General features: G+C 40.1%; 1 protein-coding gene across 13 annotated transcripts in view; it reads right to left on the bottom strand.

Annotated features, from left to right (window-relative positions):
- TNS3 (tensin 3) overlaps positions 1-17,383 on the bottom strand; it is a 202,319-nt gene that overhangs the window by 22,114 nt on the left and 162,822 nt on the right. For all 13 annotated transcript variants that reach the window (XM_038127953.1, XM_038127947.1, XM_038127943.1 and 10 more), the window contains 2 exons: positions 3,100-3,271; positions 122-762 (listed from right to left, as the gene is read on the bottom strand). In XM_038127953.1, coding sequence (XP_037983881.1) covers positions 122-762; positions 3,100-3,271 — 813 coding nt within the window. The remainder of the gene's footprint in view (positions 1-121; positions 763-3,099; positions 3,272-17,383) is intronic.

The following is a 17,383-nucleotide window of genomic DNA, read 5'->3' as shown; positions in this document are numbered from 1 at the left end:
TCTGTGACATTTTCATTCCATTACTTTTTTTTCCCCTCTCCACTTTTAAAACTCCCACAATTCTTTTTATAAACTCATATAAAATCCAATGTATTTTGCATTTCTCTGATACAGAACCTACCTGGCACTGGAGAAGGGCTCAACATTTTTGAGAAATCTGGGAGGACATTTGGGAAAGGAATGCTGATTGTGCTTCCACTGTGAGGGCTAGAGAAGCCACTTGAAGAAGGTGACACAGAGCAAAAGGAACATTCTCCTTCAGAGGACCTCTTCTTCTCCGGAAGAGGTGGTTGAGCATGTAGGTTCCCTCCATGGTGATGCAGAACTGCACTGTTCTGGCTGTTGTGTCCAGAGGCCACTGTAAGGAAGTTTTGTGTCAAAAAATCATTGTCATCAGCACTTGCCACTGATGAGCTCAGCGTTTTTGATGTGCTAGCATTGGCTATGCAAACAGCTTGTGTCTCCTCTTGGGGGGAGCTACTGTTGATGGTACCAGCACTGTAGCTCAGGCAGGCATGTGCACTGCTGCTGATATCATGTTCTTTGTGTGGCTTTGCTGGTGAACTCTCCAGGTTGCTCAGGGTGACAACTTGCATTCCTGGAGTTTGCAAATGAGTCAGGAGAGAGATATCCTGCACAGCACTTGAAAATTCAGAGGGCACAAGGTAACCTCCTGGCTGCCTGGTGTTTCCCACTGAAAACTGGGTTGACAGGGGAGCTTTAGAGCTGTTTTCAAGCCAAGGATATTCTGCTGCAGAAGAGCTGTCAAAAAAAAAAAAAAAAAGCCAAAAATTGAACACAAAAACAAAACACCAGCCACATAATTCCCTTAAAATGTTGTTGTACAATCTGTACTTCAGTGGTCATTGAAAGAAATGAAACACCACACGCAGAACAAAAAAATCTCAGGGTGCTCATTGAAAACATACTGGACCAGGTAACGCAGCTAGATCAAGGGATTCCAACCTTATCCTGATCAGTATCTTCTTCAATGTACATCATTATGCTCTGTCTTATCTCACCCTCCACCTAGCCATCTTGATGGGACAGTTTCTGAGTTTGTACAGTAAGCCAATCCATGAAATTAATGACAGCTAAAAATACTTCTCCCTGTTTGACGGGTTTAGTTTTAATATGAATCAGTGCTACCTGAAAAATAACAATAGGAGGCAACAATTTCTTATGCCAAAGCTGCATAGAGGTAGAGGTTTATGGAAGAAACATGACACGGCCATACCGGCTCTTACATGCAGAGTGTCTTATGCTCACCAGAATAAAAATGAAAATAAATGGTTTGAGGAGGTGGTTATGCACCATCACACAACAAATCAGTAACTATGATAATGGTAAGAACACAGTTCACAAGGAATAAGTTGCAGACCAGATCTATTTCAATACAATTTATATTAAAAAAAAAAAAAAAGAAAGGAGGCAGGTCCAGTGGTTAATTTATTTGACAGTGGAAAAATTCTGATTTATAGAATTAAATATTTAAACAGTAAACGTTCTATTTTTCTACTGGGAAGCAATTCTATCTGTTCAAGTAAAAAAAAAAAAAAAAAAAAAAGTCCTTCCAAACAAAAGAAACTAAGCATCTGATAAAATAATTTGATAAAAGTTTTAGCTGTCTCCTTGCTTCTGAAAACAAAATGCCCTTAGGCTGTAGCTGGAAAATATTACTAATATTACCAAATACAGAGAGAACAAACTCATTGTGAAATGCAAAGAGAAAAAGATGACATAAGATATGTATCAAAAAGAAAGGATTTTTAATTAAAAGGGAGTTGTGGAAATGAATGTCATTAGATTTAAACAGCTCAAATTAGAAAGGCCATTAAAGAAATGGAAGGTAAGCAAATTGAAGGAGACATTGCTGCAAGAAAAAAAATCTCCTCTAGAGCTGTAGCTATCTTCTAGGTGAAATAAAAAAATTATAGAAAAAATATTCAGAAATAAGTGAACAAAATTTTCTAGATAAAGTCTGAAGTAGGAATGTAAACTTGATAATGACTGAAGTGCCTGATAAGCTTTTAATACATATCCACTTGTAATTGTTACACTGCCTCCTCTGCAGCAAATACCAACATATTTTGTTTGGTATTAAGGTTCACATTTGTAATCACAAAACCAAAACATTCTTTCACAGTCTCAGTACTGACTGAAAATGAAACCAATCAGATTGGAAGATAAATAAAAGATAAATAGGTGATGACATACTTGAAGTACTGACACTCTGACACTCCAACCAGAAGTATTCCAAAATACTTACTGTTAAAAAGGAGCAAAATAGCTAAAAACAAGAATAGGATAATCAGCCAGAAAGGAATGGTTTTTTGCAGAGTGATAGAGAAGGTAACTTCTTCAGGTCTAATGTACCACCTTGTCTACTGAGTAAATATAGCACACAGCTAACGACTGATCATGCATTGTTATGGTCTTCTGAACATTCTAACAGTAACTAGGCACTCCTTGTTTGTTTGCTGTTTCTTGCCATTTCTTAGCTTATGCTGTAAGCTCCTTTGGACAAGAACTACTTTATAAATTTATACTGTTCACACTATTGTCCAGAGCCCTACATGTTTACCATAATCTAATTGTAAAATAGTAAAATTTCTAAGCCTGCTGATCAGTTGAAAGGTAATCAGCTATACACTACCAAAACAAATCTACTGACATTTTTCTGACTAAAAACATATGTCTGCAGTGAGAAGAGTGCTCCCTTTCTCTCATATACAGCTTATTCCAATGTGAATTTTCATGACATAGCTTTAAGTTAAACATCAGAGACGCCAGTTAAGCACACAGAAAAATATATATGAGCTTATATATGAACTGTATTTATGTGCTAGCACAAATAACATAACTGAGCTATAAAATTCTATTTGTCTTCTCACTTATCTTCAAAGCTAATTGTGTCCCTCACACAAATGTAACACCTCTGTATGCATTAAAATCCATCCAATGGACTCCAACATTAAATGTAACAACCCACCTCAAAGCTCTTAGAAAATGGTCTGCAGTGAAGATGCGAGCATAATGTCTTGTCTGGGAACTATCATTATGAGAACTAAACAATAATGTAGGAGAATCTTTTCCTACCTTTCTGCCCCTAGGATAGGACTGCTATTTGCAACAGTACATGAAGATGCAAAACAGCGCTGAAAAGAGGGATCAGTCTGCATGTTGGCCCTCAGCAAAGAAGAGTTAGTGCCCACGGTGCCATCAGACATCACCACAGAGAGGTTAATGGCTTCCGTGTAACTTTGAGATTCTGCAGCAAAGAAAACACAGTAAAAGCAAATTTAAAAACAATATGCATTTTTATGAAGCTTGTACTGAAAAAAGTGTTCATAAAATAGTTTGGTTTTCTTTTAATAAGATTATAAAGAAGATTTTTTTGTTTGTGAAGTAGATATTATTTCACAAAATTATGTTGATTGCTGAAAACATCCAGCAGGTCAAATAGTAGAGGGTACAAGAGATTACAGAATCGCTACACTCAAACTGTTTGATCACTTCTCCAGAATACATTCTCTAGCCCTAAAGATGAGAATGGACTGTTTGTTCCAAGATGCTTTGCATTTCACAGTCCACAGTGCTAATCAGGTATGTCTAGTCAAGTGCACCATTTGCACTTAAAATACCAGTAGAAAACTGGGTGTCCTGGTCCCAGTCACTACAGAGTTAATTTTTGCAGTAGGCTGGAAGGTGGAGTTATTGTATACCACATCACATCATTGCTGGGGGTGGGGGGAAGGAAGTCTCTTCCATGGAGAAAGGGTCCCTTCTGGCTAAGGAAAGCAAGGCGGAGGGAACAGGTGGTGGTGGTGGTAGCAAGCTGGAGGGTCTCAGGGTGGGGCCCACTTGCTGAATGGGGCGGGGGACCTGCTGGATAAGGACACAGATGACACTGAGGTACAGCCTTCTTAATATCAGTCTTTACCAGTAGACAGGCCTTTGGGAACCTTGAGCCTCTGAGACCACAGGAAAAATCTGGATCAAAACATACCCACAGTAGAGGAGGACTAAGCAAAGGAGAACTAAAACAAGCTGAACATATTTGAGTCCACTGGGGACTGAGAGGTTGAACACATGAGAGCTGAGGGAGCTGGTTGATACCCTGCAAGACCATTCTCAATAATCTTTAAAAGGTCTCAATGACTGGGAGAGATTCTTAAGAACAAGAAGGGAGCAATTATCTCTCATTCCTCCAAGAATGAAGGATGATCCAGGGAATTGCAGGCTTGGTTAAGCTACCCGTCTCTGGAAAGGTGATGGAGCAACTAAACCTGGAAACCACTTCCAAACACATGGCAGAAAAAGGATTCAGAGTTGTCAGCATGAATTTACAAAGGGGGAATCAGGCATATCCACTGAGATAACTTTCTTCAGTAAACTGACTAGCTTAGTGGCCAAGGGAAAAGCAGTGGATGTTCTTTACTTTAGTATGGTTATCTTGGTCTTCCATAATATCCTCATAAACACATTGATAAAACAAGGGTTAGGTAAGTGGAAGTGAGATTTAATAAAAACTGCCTGAATATCTGGGCCCAGAGACTTGTGATCAGCTGCAGCAAGTCCACTAGAAGGCAAGTCATAGCAAGTCAACCCCAGGGCTGATACTAGGACCAGAAGTCTTCATTAACAACATTGATAATGGGATAAAGTTTCATCATCAAACTTTGCAGACAACAGAAAACTGTAATTGACAGACGAGTCATTGACAAACCAGATGGTTGTGGTGCTATTCAGACATGGGAGAAATGGGAAAAAAAGGAATCTTAAGTTCAACAACAAGAAATAGGAAATCTTAGGTTTCCTATTTAATCCAAGAAGAAAAGGAATCTTAAATTCAACAAGAAGAAATACAAACCCCTGCAACTGAGAACAAATAATCTGTGGCACTAGCACATGCTGGGGGCTGACTGGCTGGAGACAGTTCTGTGGAGAACGACTTGGTGGTTCTCATGGACAATGGGCTGACCATGAGCCAGCAATACAACTCCATGGCAAAAGTGGGCAACAGCATCTCGGCTAGCATCACAAAGTCCTGCCAGCAGGTCAGGGGAGGTGATCCTTCCTCCCTGCTTAGCATTAGAGGCCACATGTGAAGCTCTGTGCCTATTTATGGGCTCCTCAGCACATGAGAGACAGGGATTTGCTTGAACAAGTCCAGTAGAAGGTCACAAAGACACCATCACTGGGACTGAAGCATCTTTTATAGGAGCAGGGGCCGAGTCCCAGACAGCTGGGACTGTAGAGCCTGGAGAAAAGAAAGCTCAGGGGTATATTATCACTGTGTGCATAAACCTGATGTGAAGGCATGAAGGTGCCTTCTGCTCACAGGATGAGAAAAGAACACAACAAAAGGGGTTTAAAGTTTAGCAGCACAGAGCAGCACATGGTTTACCTGTTGTGCTGGTTTTGAGCAGGGTAGTTAACTTTCTTCACAGAGGCTGGTATGTGACTGTTTTGGATTTGTGCTTAACACAGTAATGATAATACAGAGATATTTTTGTTATTGCTGAGCAAGGCTTACACAGAGACAAGGCCTTTTCTGCTTTTCATACTGCCACACTGGCAAGGCAGCTGGAGATGCATGGGAGGTTGGGAGGAGGAGACAGCCAGGACAGGTGACCCCTACTGACCAGAGGGCTATTCCCGATCACATGATATCATGGTCAGTATACAAAATGGGGAGGAAGGAGGAGGGGAGGACATTTGGAGTGATGGTGTTTGTCTTCCTAAGTGACCATTACATGTGATAACGGGCTCTGCTCTCCTGGGAATAGCTGAACATCTGGCTGCTCATGGGAAGAAGTAAAGCAATTCCTTGTTTTGCATTGCTTTTGTGTATGGGGCTTTTACTTTCCCTCTTAAACTGCCTTCATCACAACCCATGAGTTTTCTATCTTTTACCCTTCCAATTCTCTCCCCAGTCCTAGGGGCTGGAGAGTGCCCAGCAACTGCATTGGGCTTGGCAGCTGGCTGGGTTTAAATCATGACACCTGTGCAGCTACAGTTTTCAGGTGTAACTGTCCACACCACACAGACAAAGAAGCAAAACAACTGTAACCTATATTTCCTAAAAGCCTGCAAACACCACCAGAGTAACTGGTTTCTAAACTCACAGAAATACGAAGTATGTTCAACTTAATTATACTGCACATAAATACTACAGGACATAATTAAAACAGATGCATTTAGATGAGGAATAATGTGGATGCTATTACTGCAGAGCTTTACACAGGAACAGTTTCACCCCGTTTTTCAGAAGTACGCTTAAATAACCTGTCAGGCTCTAATGAAGATTACATTTAATTATTCTGTATTAGTATTAAAAAGTCAACACCTATTCACATTGCTCCAGGCTCAACTACACCGTTTTCCATGACAGAAGACTATAATACTACAAATGCCCATTGCATCTGAATAGCTTCATTCACCTGAATAGTCCTACTGACCTCAACACTGGCAGGACTGAAACCCAGTAAGACAATCACAGATGAAATCTCTAATTACTGTCTCCTGAGTTTATATACTTCCAAAGAATCAAGGAGGGGGAAAAAAAGAACCCAAAACCAAGGAAGTTGGGGAATAATTCCACTCCTACAAAGAGTTAAGAGCACAGTAATCCATTTTTTTCCATAAGCAAATCTTCCTAATGTAAAAAGCCACTGAAAACAAGTCAAAGTGAATATTGTTTTCCCTTAATTCATTACAGAGCTTGGTTCTGCTATTACTTGAATGAGGAGTGTGCAAGGTACTTAAAAGATATGTCTAAGACAAGAAAATCTGCAAGTTAGTGCCCTGACTATAAACCATCTGAATTCATCACACAGCACACACTGAACAGAGCAAACATTAAATTAGATGAGGGAAACAGAAAACTGCCTTTTAACAGAAACTGTCTTTTAACCACACCATTACTTTAACAATGTTCATAACAGCCATAGAAGTGAACTTTAAGGAAATACTGCAGAAATGTTTCATGTGGAAGAGCTACAGAAATCTGAAGCTGTATTTACCAGATCAGCTACATTACAGTCATCCTCATACTGGTGCAAGTAAGAGTCAGAAAAGCTGGCTGCATAAACCCATATTGGTCAACTTGATGTACATAGGAAGACTACTAGAGCATTCCCAGAAACCCAACTTTGACAAATCTCCAGAGACCAGCATTTGATAAAGTATCTCAAGTGCAACAGGCATCTCATCTCTGCACTTGAACTTGCCCAGATGCTTCCCAATTACACTGCAGGTTGAGACGATTCTGCTTCTGAATGCATTCCCCACAGGAATAGGAATTACAATCCCAAGCTTATCTCCACATGCTTGCTTGTTTTCATATCTCTGTGTCTCTCCTGATACCAGAATATATAGAGGAGTCACTGGAATCCAGTTACCAAGAGTATGGAGACAAAGAGGGGAGTGGCACTCCTTCTGAAATAGCTTAAAATCTCCCACTCTAATATGAGCTCAACTACGTGCATAAGAGTTAGTCCAACAGATTTACACAGCAAATTCCACTCCTTCTACAGCAGTTGCTTGAATAAAGGGACCAAGGCTTGATTCTTCCCTGTTTCAGACCTTGGATTGCTGCTATTATTTTGGAGCTTGAGGGAAGGACCACGGTCATGCTCACAGATGCATCTCACAGCCAATTTTCACAGATGTAAAATACTAAACATAGAGTGAAAAGGCACTGGCAGCCAGGCATGTAGATTGCAGAAAAAACACAAACCACAAACTCGGTACAACTCTTCCCAGGCTAGAAACAAGTAAAGGAATTTCCCATGAAAGCAGCCTTGTTTTTACCTCATTTAAAAACAAACTGAGCTATGTCCTCTCATTGTCTGACGCAGAGTTCACAGGTCAGCTGTTAACTCTTTATCTCACGGAATCAATAATTCTGCAATTTCATAGCTTCTACAGAATTAACTAGCCTGGCACATTTGATAGAAAGCAAAGCATCAGTGCTTCTTGGTTCAGGCCCCTACCATGCCATTTAGAGCTGTGAAAACACTGTCAACGTAAAAGTGCAGCTCCCTACTTCAAGAAGTGACATGACAAAGCCAGGGTCATTCATGTTTGTATCTTTTCATGCACCCAGGTCAGATGTACGTTTACTATCACTGATCATCAACTTTAAAGGCAGGACCTTAGAAAGGAGCTGGACTCTTTGCACCACGCCCTACTGAAAAATGACATTAACAAAAGAATACCAATTGTGTCAACATGCAAGGCACAAAAATATCCACTTCACTCTTCTACTTGGCAGCAAGAGGTAAAACCTGTAGAAGCTGCAGGCTTTTTTCAGTTGTAAGCAGAAACTGCTGGGTGTGCCGACCACACAGCCATATAAAGTAAGATCTTACAGATTAACCCATACTTTAATCTACTAAACCGACTGAAGGAAAGAAGAAAAAGCAACCCGCCCCCACCCCCCCCAAAAACAAACAAACAAAAAGCCCCCACAAAACAAAACCCCCAAACAAACAAAACCACACACACACAAAAACCACCAAAAAACCCGAAAAAACCAAACCTACCGAAAAAGAGAAAACCCAGAGCAGCTTAATCTACACTATGGTCCAGATAAAAGATAGGTAACAACATTCAGTCATTTCACTACATACTTTGTATTTTAGTAGGTTCTTATACATTTCAAACTCTGTAATCCTTTTTGTGAGGATTACAAATGTGGATTTGTAATCAGCTAGTGGATTAATTAGTGGATTGTAGTTAGTTAATGTGGATTGTATCAGCTTGAAAACTCAAGTAAAGACCCTCAGTTACATCTTCTGGGGAAAGGGAGCTTTAAGTCAGTATGCTGCTTTCAAAACACCGAGCTCACTACCTCACAACTATCTGAGGCTAATATAAAAGCTGAATAGACAGAGAAAATAATACTGCTCTGAAATAAGCCAAAGTAATGGCCCACTTGAGCCAGACAACAAACTAATGCTTTTCTAAGCCTATTTGCACTGTAAGATTCTTACAGGTTATCTATCTTCTCTTTCACTCCCTCGCTTTTCCAAATACAAAGGTGCCAAAAATGGTAAGAGAGACCAACAGTCTCTCCTGCTTTTGGCCGAAGTATTAACTTTACTGAAATTCTGACCTTTTAAACTTGTTACATTCTGCTTTCAATTTCACTAAAATACAGTGAACCAAATTATTCCCTTATATGAAACCAATCAACTTTGGTCACACTGTTCCTTCCCTTTCACAGAATACGTGGAAATCAATAAAGGACGCCTAAAGTCTTGTCTTTTATAACTTCAGATACCAGGGAATGGAATAACTTTATTGTCTCTTTTGCACAGTACATGCTTTCCTATTCAACGCTAAGTAGCTCCACTCCTCATTTAGAAGAAGAACATGTCATGTATCAACACGGAGACACCTTCAGTTCCCACACTTTCTGAAAACCCACTAATACCAAGCAGAGAAAATGTAACAGGATTTTTCATGTTTGTGAAGAAAAAGACAAAATTACTATTGCTAGGAGATTCTGCTAATACCTGTTTTGAGTGCACCAACTCTCTTTGCAAGTTATCAGTCAGGCTGAACCTGTAGCTAGTCATTAAGACAGTGGCTCTAGCATCCAGGCATTAACCTCTCTGCACAAAAAAGGTCAGCTTTAGTTGCTTCATCTGAGAAGAATCTCAGTGGAATATGTATGACATACTTGGATATTACAGAAAATACCACAGTGGAGTGGCTGACCACCTCAGAAATAAAACAGTACATCTGGAGAGGCAGTAAAATATTTCTCAGGGACATTTATTTGGTGGAAGAAAAAGCACATTCAACAATTAGAACCCAAATTGCTAATAATTAAATGCAATGTATACTAGAGTACTGAAGGTTTTTAACTTAATGCAATTATTGTGTGCATTTAGAAAGCATTCACTGTGTTTTGGAAGCCTGACAAATGAATTTAGAATTTTAAAAATAATCATTCATGCCTTATGCCCTAAAGAGAGCTGTCATCCATTGAGGAAGCATCCTTGGCACAGCAGTCTTCCCCAGCCAGCACTGAATGAGGAAGGCTGGCGTATCACCACTGTCAGGGGAGACTCTGGCCTGCCAGCAGATGCATGACAAAAGTGGGAGTGTATTACTACATTCCTGTGTTCTGCAAGTTCCAGCTCCCATAACAGCCTGCCAGTAACAGCCATATACAGCCTCTGAAGCTATGCCAGAAGTCAGCTTATCTCCAGACAACCACAGGCTGACACAATTGATAGCATTTACCCTCTGCACATTGATCAGAATCAAAAGTATGATTTACCAGACCACACTTTACCCCATCTTAAAGCCCTAAGACCTGTACTATATGGCTTCTTTTCTGAGAAAATAGGTAGACCGTTTTACAGGTAACTTGGTATCATACCGTACCATTCAAACACCAAAATACAAATAACTCCAATTTGCTGAACAGAATGAACAATACAGCATCTTGAAAGCAGTAAAATCCTTATCATGACTTTCCTAAAGGCTTTCTTATACTAATTCATTTCATTCTCCCAAGTAGTTCCAGGGGGAAAAAAAGGAACTTCCCCCAGGACTAAAGCAATCAGTTGCATATATCTTTTCATGTATTTTTAAAAATTTTGCAGATGCTGTGCTACTAACTTTAAGGAAGCTTTGCTGTCTTAAGGAATGCAAATCAGCTGCAGAGGCATGTCCTCAAGACTTCCAGATCACATGTAATATAAAATTTGATTAAAACACTCTAAGAGAGAATCACTATCAGTACATAATGCATAAACAAGAGAACCCCTATTCTGTCTCTACATACAGCAGCTCACTCAGTAGTGAAAAAAAAATAAATCAAATAAAACAAGTAGAACACAATTATTAATGTGTCCACATTAAGTTTACACAGCAAATTACTAAAATGGTTTTAGAGACAGACTATTCCATTCTTATCATGGTTCATCTCATAATGTAATTTCAGACATTCACATGGCTGAATATGACAATTTTCATCAAACCATAGAATTAAATTGCAATAGTTTTAGAGAAGAAAAAAAGAACCTATGAAGCATGCATATGGTACCTTCCAACGAACAGAAGTACTTTTTCAGGCAGAATGCACTGAAAGACCAAGCACCTTTCAAGAAAAGACTAAAATATCAGCATTGTGCTCCCAAGTTCATTATCCATTAAAATTGCTTGAAATGTTGGAGGTGCAGGTCTAAGCTGTCTCTGCTGAATTGAAAAGTGCCACTCATGTGCACATGATACAGTGCAAAGCCAAAAGAAAGGAGGCAAGGGTGAAGGTAGAGAGGGCAAACTGAGTGAAAGAAGAAGGGACAGCGCTTGGGCCTGACTTTCTGACACTTCTGAAAAGCAAGCACAAAGACTCTGTGACATTTTCTATTTTGTGTTATGACCCTATATACTTTTCCTAAGGTGAAAGACAGACAAAGAGGGAGTTTAAACGCCCCTTTTTCTGTCTCAGTCCAGTTCCCTGGTGCCACGAGGAACCAGAGAGGTCCCAGTATGCAGCTGGAAGCAATCAAACTGATATTTGGACCTTCTATCAAAACTCTCACTTTGGTCCTGTTCTTCCGCTGTGAGAAAAATTCTGCTTAAGTATGACAATTTTCAACCTGTTCACTTTTCTAGTCACTTGCCTGCAACAAAATGCTGAACTCAGATCACTGTGGCCTGAATAACGAAAGTGAGGGCTGTTTTTTTAATTTTCAAGCAGTATACCTAAACCATTTTATTTTAAAACCAGAAAAAAACCTGACTTTTCAAAGGCTGTTTTTAATAATCTGAAATTGATACTGGTAAAAATAAACTCTGTTCAGTTTATCTTCAGTGTTGTTCAGTATCACAAAACACACGACTGAGAAGTCTTGCATTTTTTTCTCGGTCTGTCGCTCAAGAACTGAGATTTAGCAACTCTCCTTTTAGAGTTGCAGTCTTGACCCAACCATGTGCTGCTACTGCCTGAATAGAAAAGTTGTTTGCATTAAGGCAGTAGGAACCAGGCTCTTTATTCTGCTGCATCCTATACACTGTACCATTTAATAGCTGGCTACTCTAAGACTCTATTATATTTTCATGGAAAATTCAGATCTGAAGAGAGTGTTCTACACGTATTACACAAACACACTTTGTCTTGGATGCACAAATTGGACCAATTACCCTTCCAGTGCCAATGGCACAATAAAGTGTTTTTCTCACTAAGCAAGAAAGCAGAAAAACTATGCCATATTCCTCATTTAAGAAAGACTCGTGTTTACAAAATCTTAAACCTTTCATGTTTTTGAAAAGAAATTCAGTGCTGGTAAAACATTACTAAAAATTCCTCCAGGGAGGAAAAAGACTCAGCCTGGACAAGTTTTCTTTTACATAGACAGAAATTATGTACACTCCAGGCAGCCCTCATTTCTTCTACTTTTGGAAAAGACCCACCACGGCATACAAAAAATTACAAGGCTTCCTCGGCAGGGAAGTGACTAGACAAAACTCTCAAGCCCTGCCTCATGCCCTCAGTCACTGTCAGCGATTGCAGAAAATTCTCATAGACAGAACTTCTTGTCTGCAAACCTTCTCAGTTTCTGGGCAGACTCCCAACCTTCTTACATGACTACAAAAGGCGTAACTCTTCCTCGCACCTAATTTCAAGAGAGCTCGCAGCAGCAGCAGCAGGCCGCAGGCTGCGTGAGTGCGTGCTCCAGCTCCCCACCACGCAAGCGGAGCGGCCCCGGCGGCCCCTGTCTGAGGCTGGTTCGCTTTCGTGAACTCCAGCCGCTCCGCCCTCCCCTTTTCCCGGGGTCACGTTTCGCTGCCGCTGCGGCGAACGCGACCAGCCAAACACAAGACCAACCTATAAAACGAGTTTTCAGACTTAGGAAAACGCACAAAACAGGGGCGCAGGTAACCACAAACCTACCGACGGAAGCCATCGCGACAGCTGCTCTCCTGCGGGGCTGTGCGAAATCGTCCTTCCCTCCCTCCGTGCCGCATGCAGCCTGTGGCTCACGGAACCCAGGCAGCGGGGCACGCCGGCCCGCCACGCAGAGACTTGGGACAAGCTATTGCCCGCGTTTGCCGGTATCTGCCCCTCTCCCTCGCCGGTTAGAACTTCACCGCAAAGTGGGTTCCACTGTCTGCGGCGAGAGAAGCACAGGCTCCCTTGTCTCAATACAGCCACCCAGACGAAGAAGGGCCAGAGTTCACTTCATGCAGGCAGAAAGTAATTCCTCGATAGTTGTCAGATTAGGCTTCCCGCTCGCTCTTCAGCTCGACTGCCTATTCAGTGTATGCCTGCTGTGCTGACTCCACCTCATTTGCATTTGACTTGCTCCCCCCCTTTCCCCGCCCGGCTCTCACCGCCTCTTCCACGCAGAGCGCCGCTCCCAGCGGGTCTTGTGCTCCGCGCAGCTCCGCGGGGGCAGAGAGCGAGCGGCCGGCACACGAACAGGCCAGACCAGGAATGTTGGTTGGGGGGAGGTGTTGTGTGTGGCGGTATTTGGTTGATTGGGGGGGGGGGGGGGGGGGGGGGGGATTGTTCTTCCCCCACCACTTCATTTTACCCTACTTATTTTGTTTCTTTCAGAGAGATGCAAGACACGGAACCGAGAATTGTCAGATTAGCGCTTTTTAATGTTGACCAAAGCCCAACTACTTCCATTACACCAAAGTGGCCCAACACTCTTGGATAAATTTAGCATCCAGAGCTCTGAATAAAGTTTTACTCACTTCTCAAGATTACAAAACACGTATAGCATTATTGTGTTGCATTCAACATCCCCCTAGCATTGTTCTGAGCACGTTTTATTTGCAGGTCAGGAAGACGAGTAGAAACACTGCAGTTCCACAATGAGCAGCACATTTCCTTTCCAGATTGTTCATCAGTGCCCAGCACACCGTATTTTCTGAAAGGATCACTGCAGGAAATTACTAGATCTAGTCAGAAACAAATACAACCATTTAAAACTTTCCCATGATGAATTATTCTATTGCTTTCAAATTCCTACTGGCACCATGTTTTGAATGCATGTACTAAACCGTTTTGATAATATTAAAATACACAAGCTGGCTTGGTTATAGAGATGCATACTGGTAAAGTAATTAACATATTGCTTTCTTCCACAGACCATAATGTAAATTAAACTATTCCTTTATAAGATTATTCATTCCTACTACGTTTTTCCTTCATAGCAGATGCTCCTATTAAACATGTTGCATAAAGACTGCACTCAGAAGAACCAAATAGCAAAGGTTAGTTGTCATATGCACCATATAATCAGGTAAAAAGAAGAGAAAATCCTTGCCACAGGGTCAGAAGAGGTTATTATGCAGCAGTTCAGAAGTGACATCCGTTACTTTGAATAATTTATTATACAACTACACTTTGTCTTGGATGTTTCCTGGCAGAGCCAGAAGCAGTCAAACACAGTCTTCACACTTCTATAAAGAATAATGATCAGAGAAAATTTCTCTCCATAGAAAGCATCCCTGTCTCTGCATAAAAAGCACTGTAAGTACAGGATCTTTGGATAAATTTTTTTTTCCTGATTTTCAAATCTAGAAAGCTTTGCTTTTTTGACTACTTATACTTGCTGAATTAGAAGGGAACAATAATAGTAACATTTAACAAAGAAGATAACAGTAGTCTGAGATGACATATGAAGAAGGCTGGTTAAGTAAGAAACTTACTTTTCAAAGCATTATAAGATGTAATATAAGCAGAAATAATGGAATTAAAAATATTAATATAATTGAATTTTGTCAGCATTTATCAAATTCACCCCCTTTAAAGATTTTTTTGCATGGATCCTTCTAATAGACTCAGTTATACTTAAAGGGGTTATTCATCAAGAAAATCCCTCTGACATGGACAATTAGTAACAAACAAAAGGGCACATAAGAAAATCTCACCTTTTGCTTGTCTTTCTGTCACAAATTCAAAGTTTCAACCAGATGAGACTTTCTTCTCCAAGGAAGAAAAAAGTCAGAAACTCTAAAGCCAGAAGATAGAAAGGGCAAGGCTGATTGCACACAAAAGAAGAGTTAGGAAGAGAAGGAAAGGCAGTGTTGGATGTCTCCAGTGAGAAACTGATTTGGTTTAGGTCAGTGTGTAAGATACTGCCATCTCTAAAGGATTTCATGGCTGTTCCAGGCACAGCACAGCAAATCAGGATCAGTTCTTTCAATCTCTGCCAGGTGGTACCAGTGTACAGTTTCCAAGCTATAGTACATAAGATTCCTGGTTTGATCAGAACCATTACACTGCAAATTCTAAAGAAAATAGTTTAAAATGTAGGGCTTGAATTGTAACATGCACCTTTCTCCAGCAAGAACTCCTGAAGCAGAGTGGCTATGCCGTGCCCTTCAATCTAATTCAGCAAACTCCACAATTTGTGAAGGAATGTCATGTGCTTCTCTGCTACTCTGACGATTGACAGAAACGTAGGAGTCAATGTCAAATAGATTGCTCATTTCAGATGTTGTCTACAAGGTGCCTGAATATAAATGGCTTTGTGAAATAACTTGCCTAACTCAGACATAGAAAAACACAGATTAATATGGTTTTCTCCTCCTCTGCAAGAGGGAATAAACATGAAGAGAATTAACATAGGGGAGAACAGCATCCTAAAAAACAAAGAGCAATATGATCTTTAGACTATAAACAATTAAGTGAAACTGAATATGTATTTCCTCTCTGTTCCCACTCAACACTGGAAGGTCTGTCATTCTGAAACTGCAGAATATCTTTAACTTGTAAATGCAGTAGACAAACCTTCCCATTCACTCAAACGCAGGATCATTTTAAAACTGCAATTTTTTGGAAAACATGTGCTCACAGCTGTACTTTGATTTTTGGAGCTCTCTTCTTCAGACTTCCCTCAAATTACATGTAATAATTTGGCACTCCTCTGAATCAGTCATGAAGTGCCATGTCATATAGTAGGAGGCCTCATCCTGGAAAAGTTGAAAAAATTTCATAGAATCATAGCAAGAGCAGTAGCCGTTCCCATGGTTTTTGTTAATTTAGCCTTTTCCAGAGAAAGTAACTAGTGACATCTCAAAAATGTATGCTATGCACATGCACTGCAAACAAGCAACCTCAGGTATGTGTAAAAACAAACACATCTGCCAGGCTGTCTGCTCATCCAATCCTGTATTTCTATTAAAATTGTGTTTAAGTTTCTGTCAATGGCTTATTGTTCACATCTTCAAAAGAAGCAAAGCAAATATTAGTGATGGATTTCTCAGCTTCAGATTATTTTGGTTTTTTATATATGTGTAATATATTATTCATGTATATTTCAATGAATATGTACAAAGATATTTATCAAATGACTGATTTATGTGGGGAAATGCATTACTTTTTCCCATGGAAAGTGAAAGAAAGAGAAACCAAACTCTCTAAAACAGAATGCTTTAAAAACCACTCAAGTAATCACTTTTCCAGAGATTCTTAGCAAGAAAAAAAGAAAGAGGAAAAAAAACTAAAACCAAACCACCACCACCCACCAGTGCATTATCAGGGTGCATTTCAAATGTAACTGAAGAGGCACATAGGCTTTGAGACCATGATCAAGTAACAACACTGAAGCATTGTATAAACACATTTTTCCCATGTAATATTTGATTATATACACAACTTTTTTTGGCATTTGGAACTTCAGAATAATACAGCTTATTTTATTGCCTGAATTTTAGAATTTTTGAGCTCTCACAGATACTAGTGAACATAACAAGAAACTGTGTTCAGCACCCTTGGAAGTGCTATCATCTTTTCAACTAATAAATGCATATTCCATATTCCAGTCAGTTATCTTGCATGGCAAGTATTAAAAAAACAAAACAAAACAAAACAAAAAACAACCTAACAAAAAACAACCACAAAAATACATAAACACCAGATAATGCTACTGCTTTCTCTCAAGAGAAAATGCCTTTGGATTAGAGCTACCGGAAGGATGAAAGCTGCAGGCTGCACAATTAAACTTTCAGATGTACTGGTTCCTGAATGAAACTGCAACAGGCAATGTGTCTTATGCAAAACTTCAAGTTTTTTCTCAGTAAAAAAATCCTTTTGAAATAAGGCAGTTGTTTCATTTACAGCTCACAGTGGTATGAAAAGTTAGTCAAGACAAAACAAGTAAGAGACAAACTGGATTAAAGTGTGGTGCCCCAAATAAGGGAAGCGCATAGAGGGTGGGTAGGTTCTTGATGAAGAACGTATCAGCAGTTGCTTGATTTAATGCTAGTAGTGAGGGATCAAGGATCAGTCAGACTTGTTGAGGTACCATTGATGAAAGACATAACATGCAAGAGACTTCAAAGATGTCCCAAGCTAGAAACCTTATTTCATATGAACTCCTGGAGGAAAACTCTTTTG

Source organism: Motacilla alba, chromosome 2 (assembly GCF_015832195.1).
Source record: "Motacilla alba alba isolate MOTALB_02 chromosome 2, Motacilla_alba_V1.0_pri, whole genome shotgun sequence".
Classification (NCBI taxonomy): Eukaryota; Metazoa; Chordata; class Aves; order Passeriformes; family Motacillidae; genus Motacilla; species Motacilla alba.
This window is presented reverse-complemented; position numbering and strand designations above follow the sequence as displayed.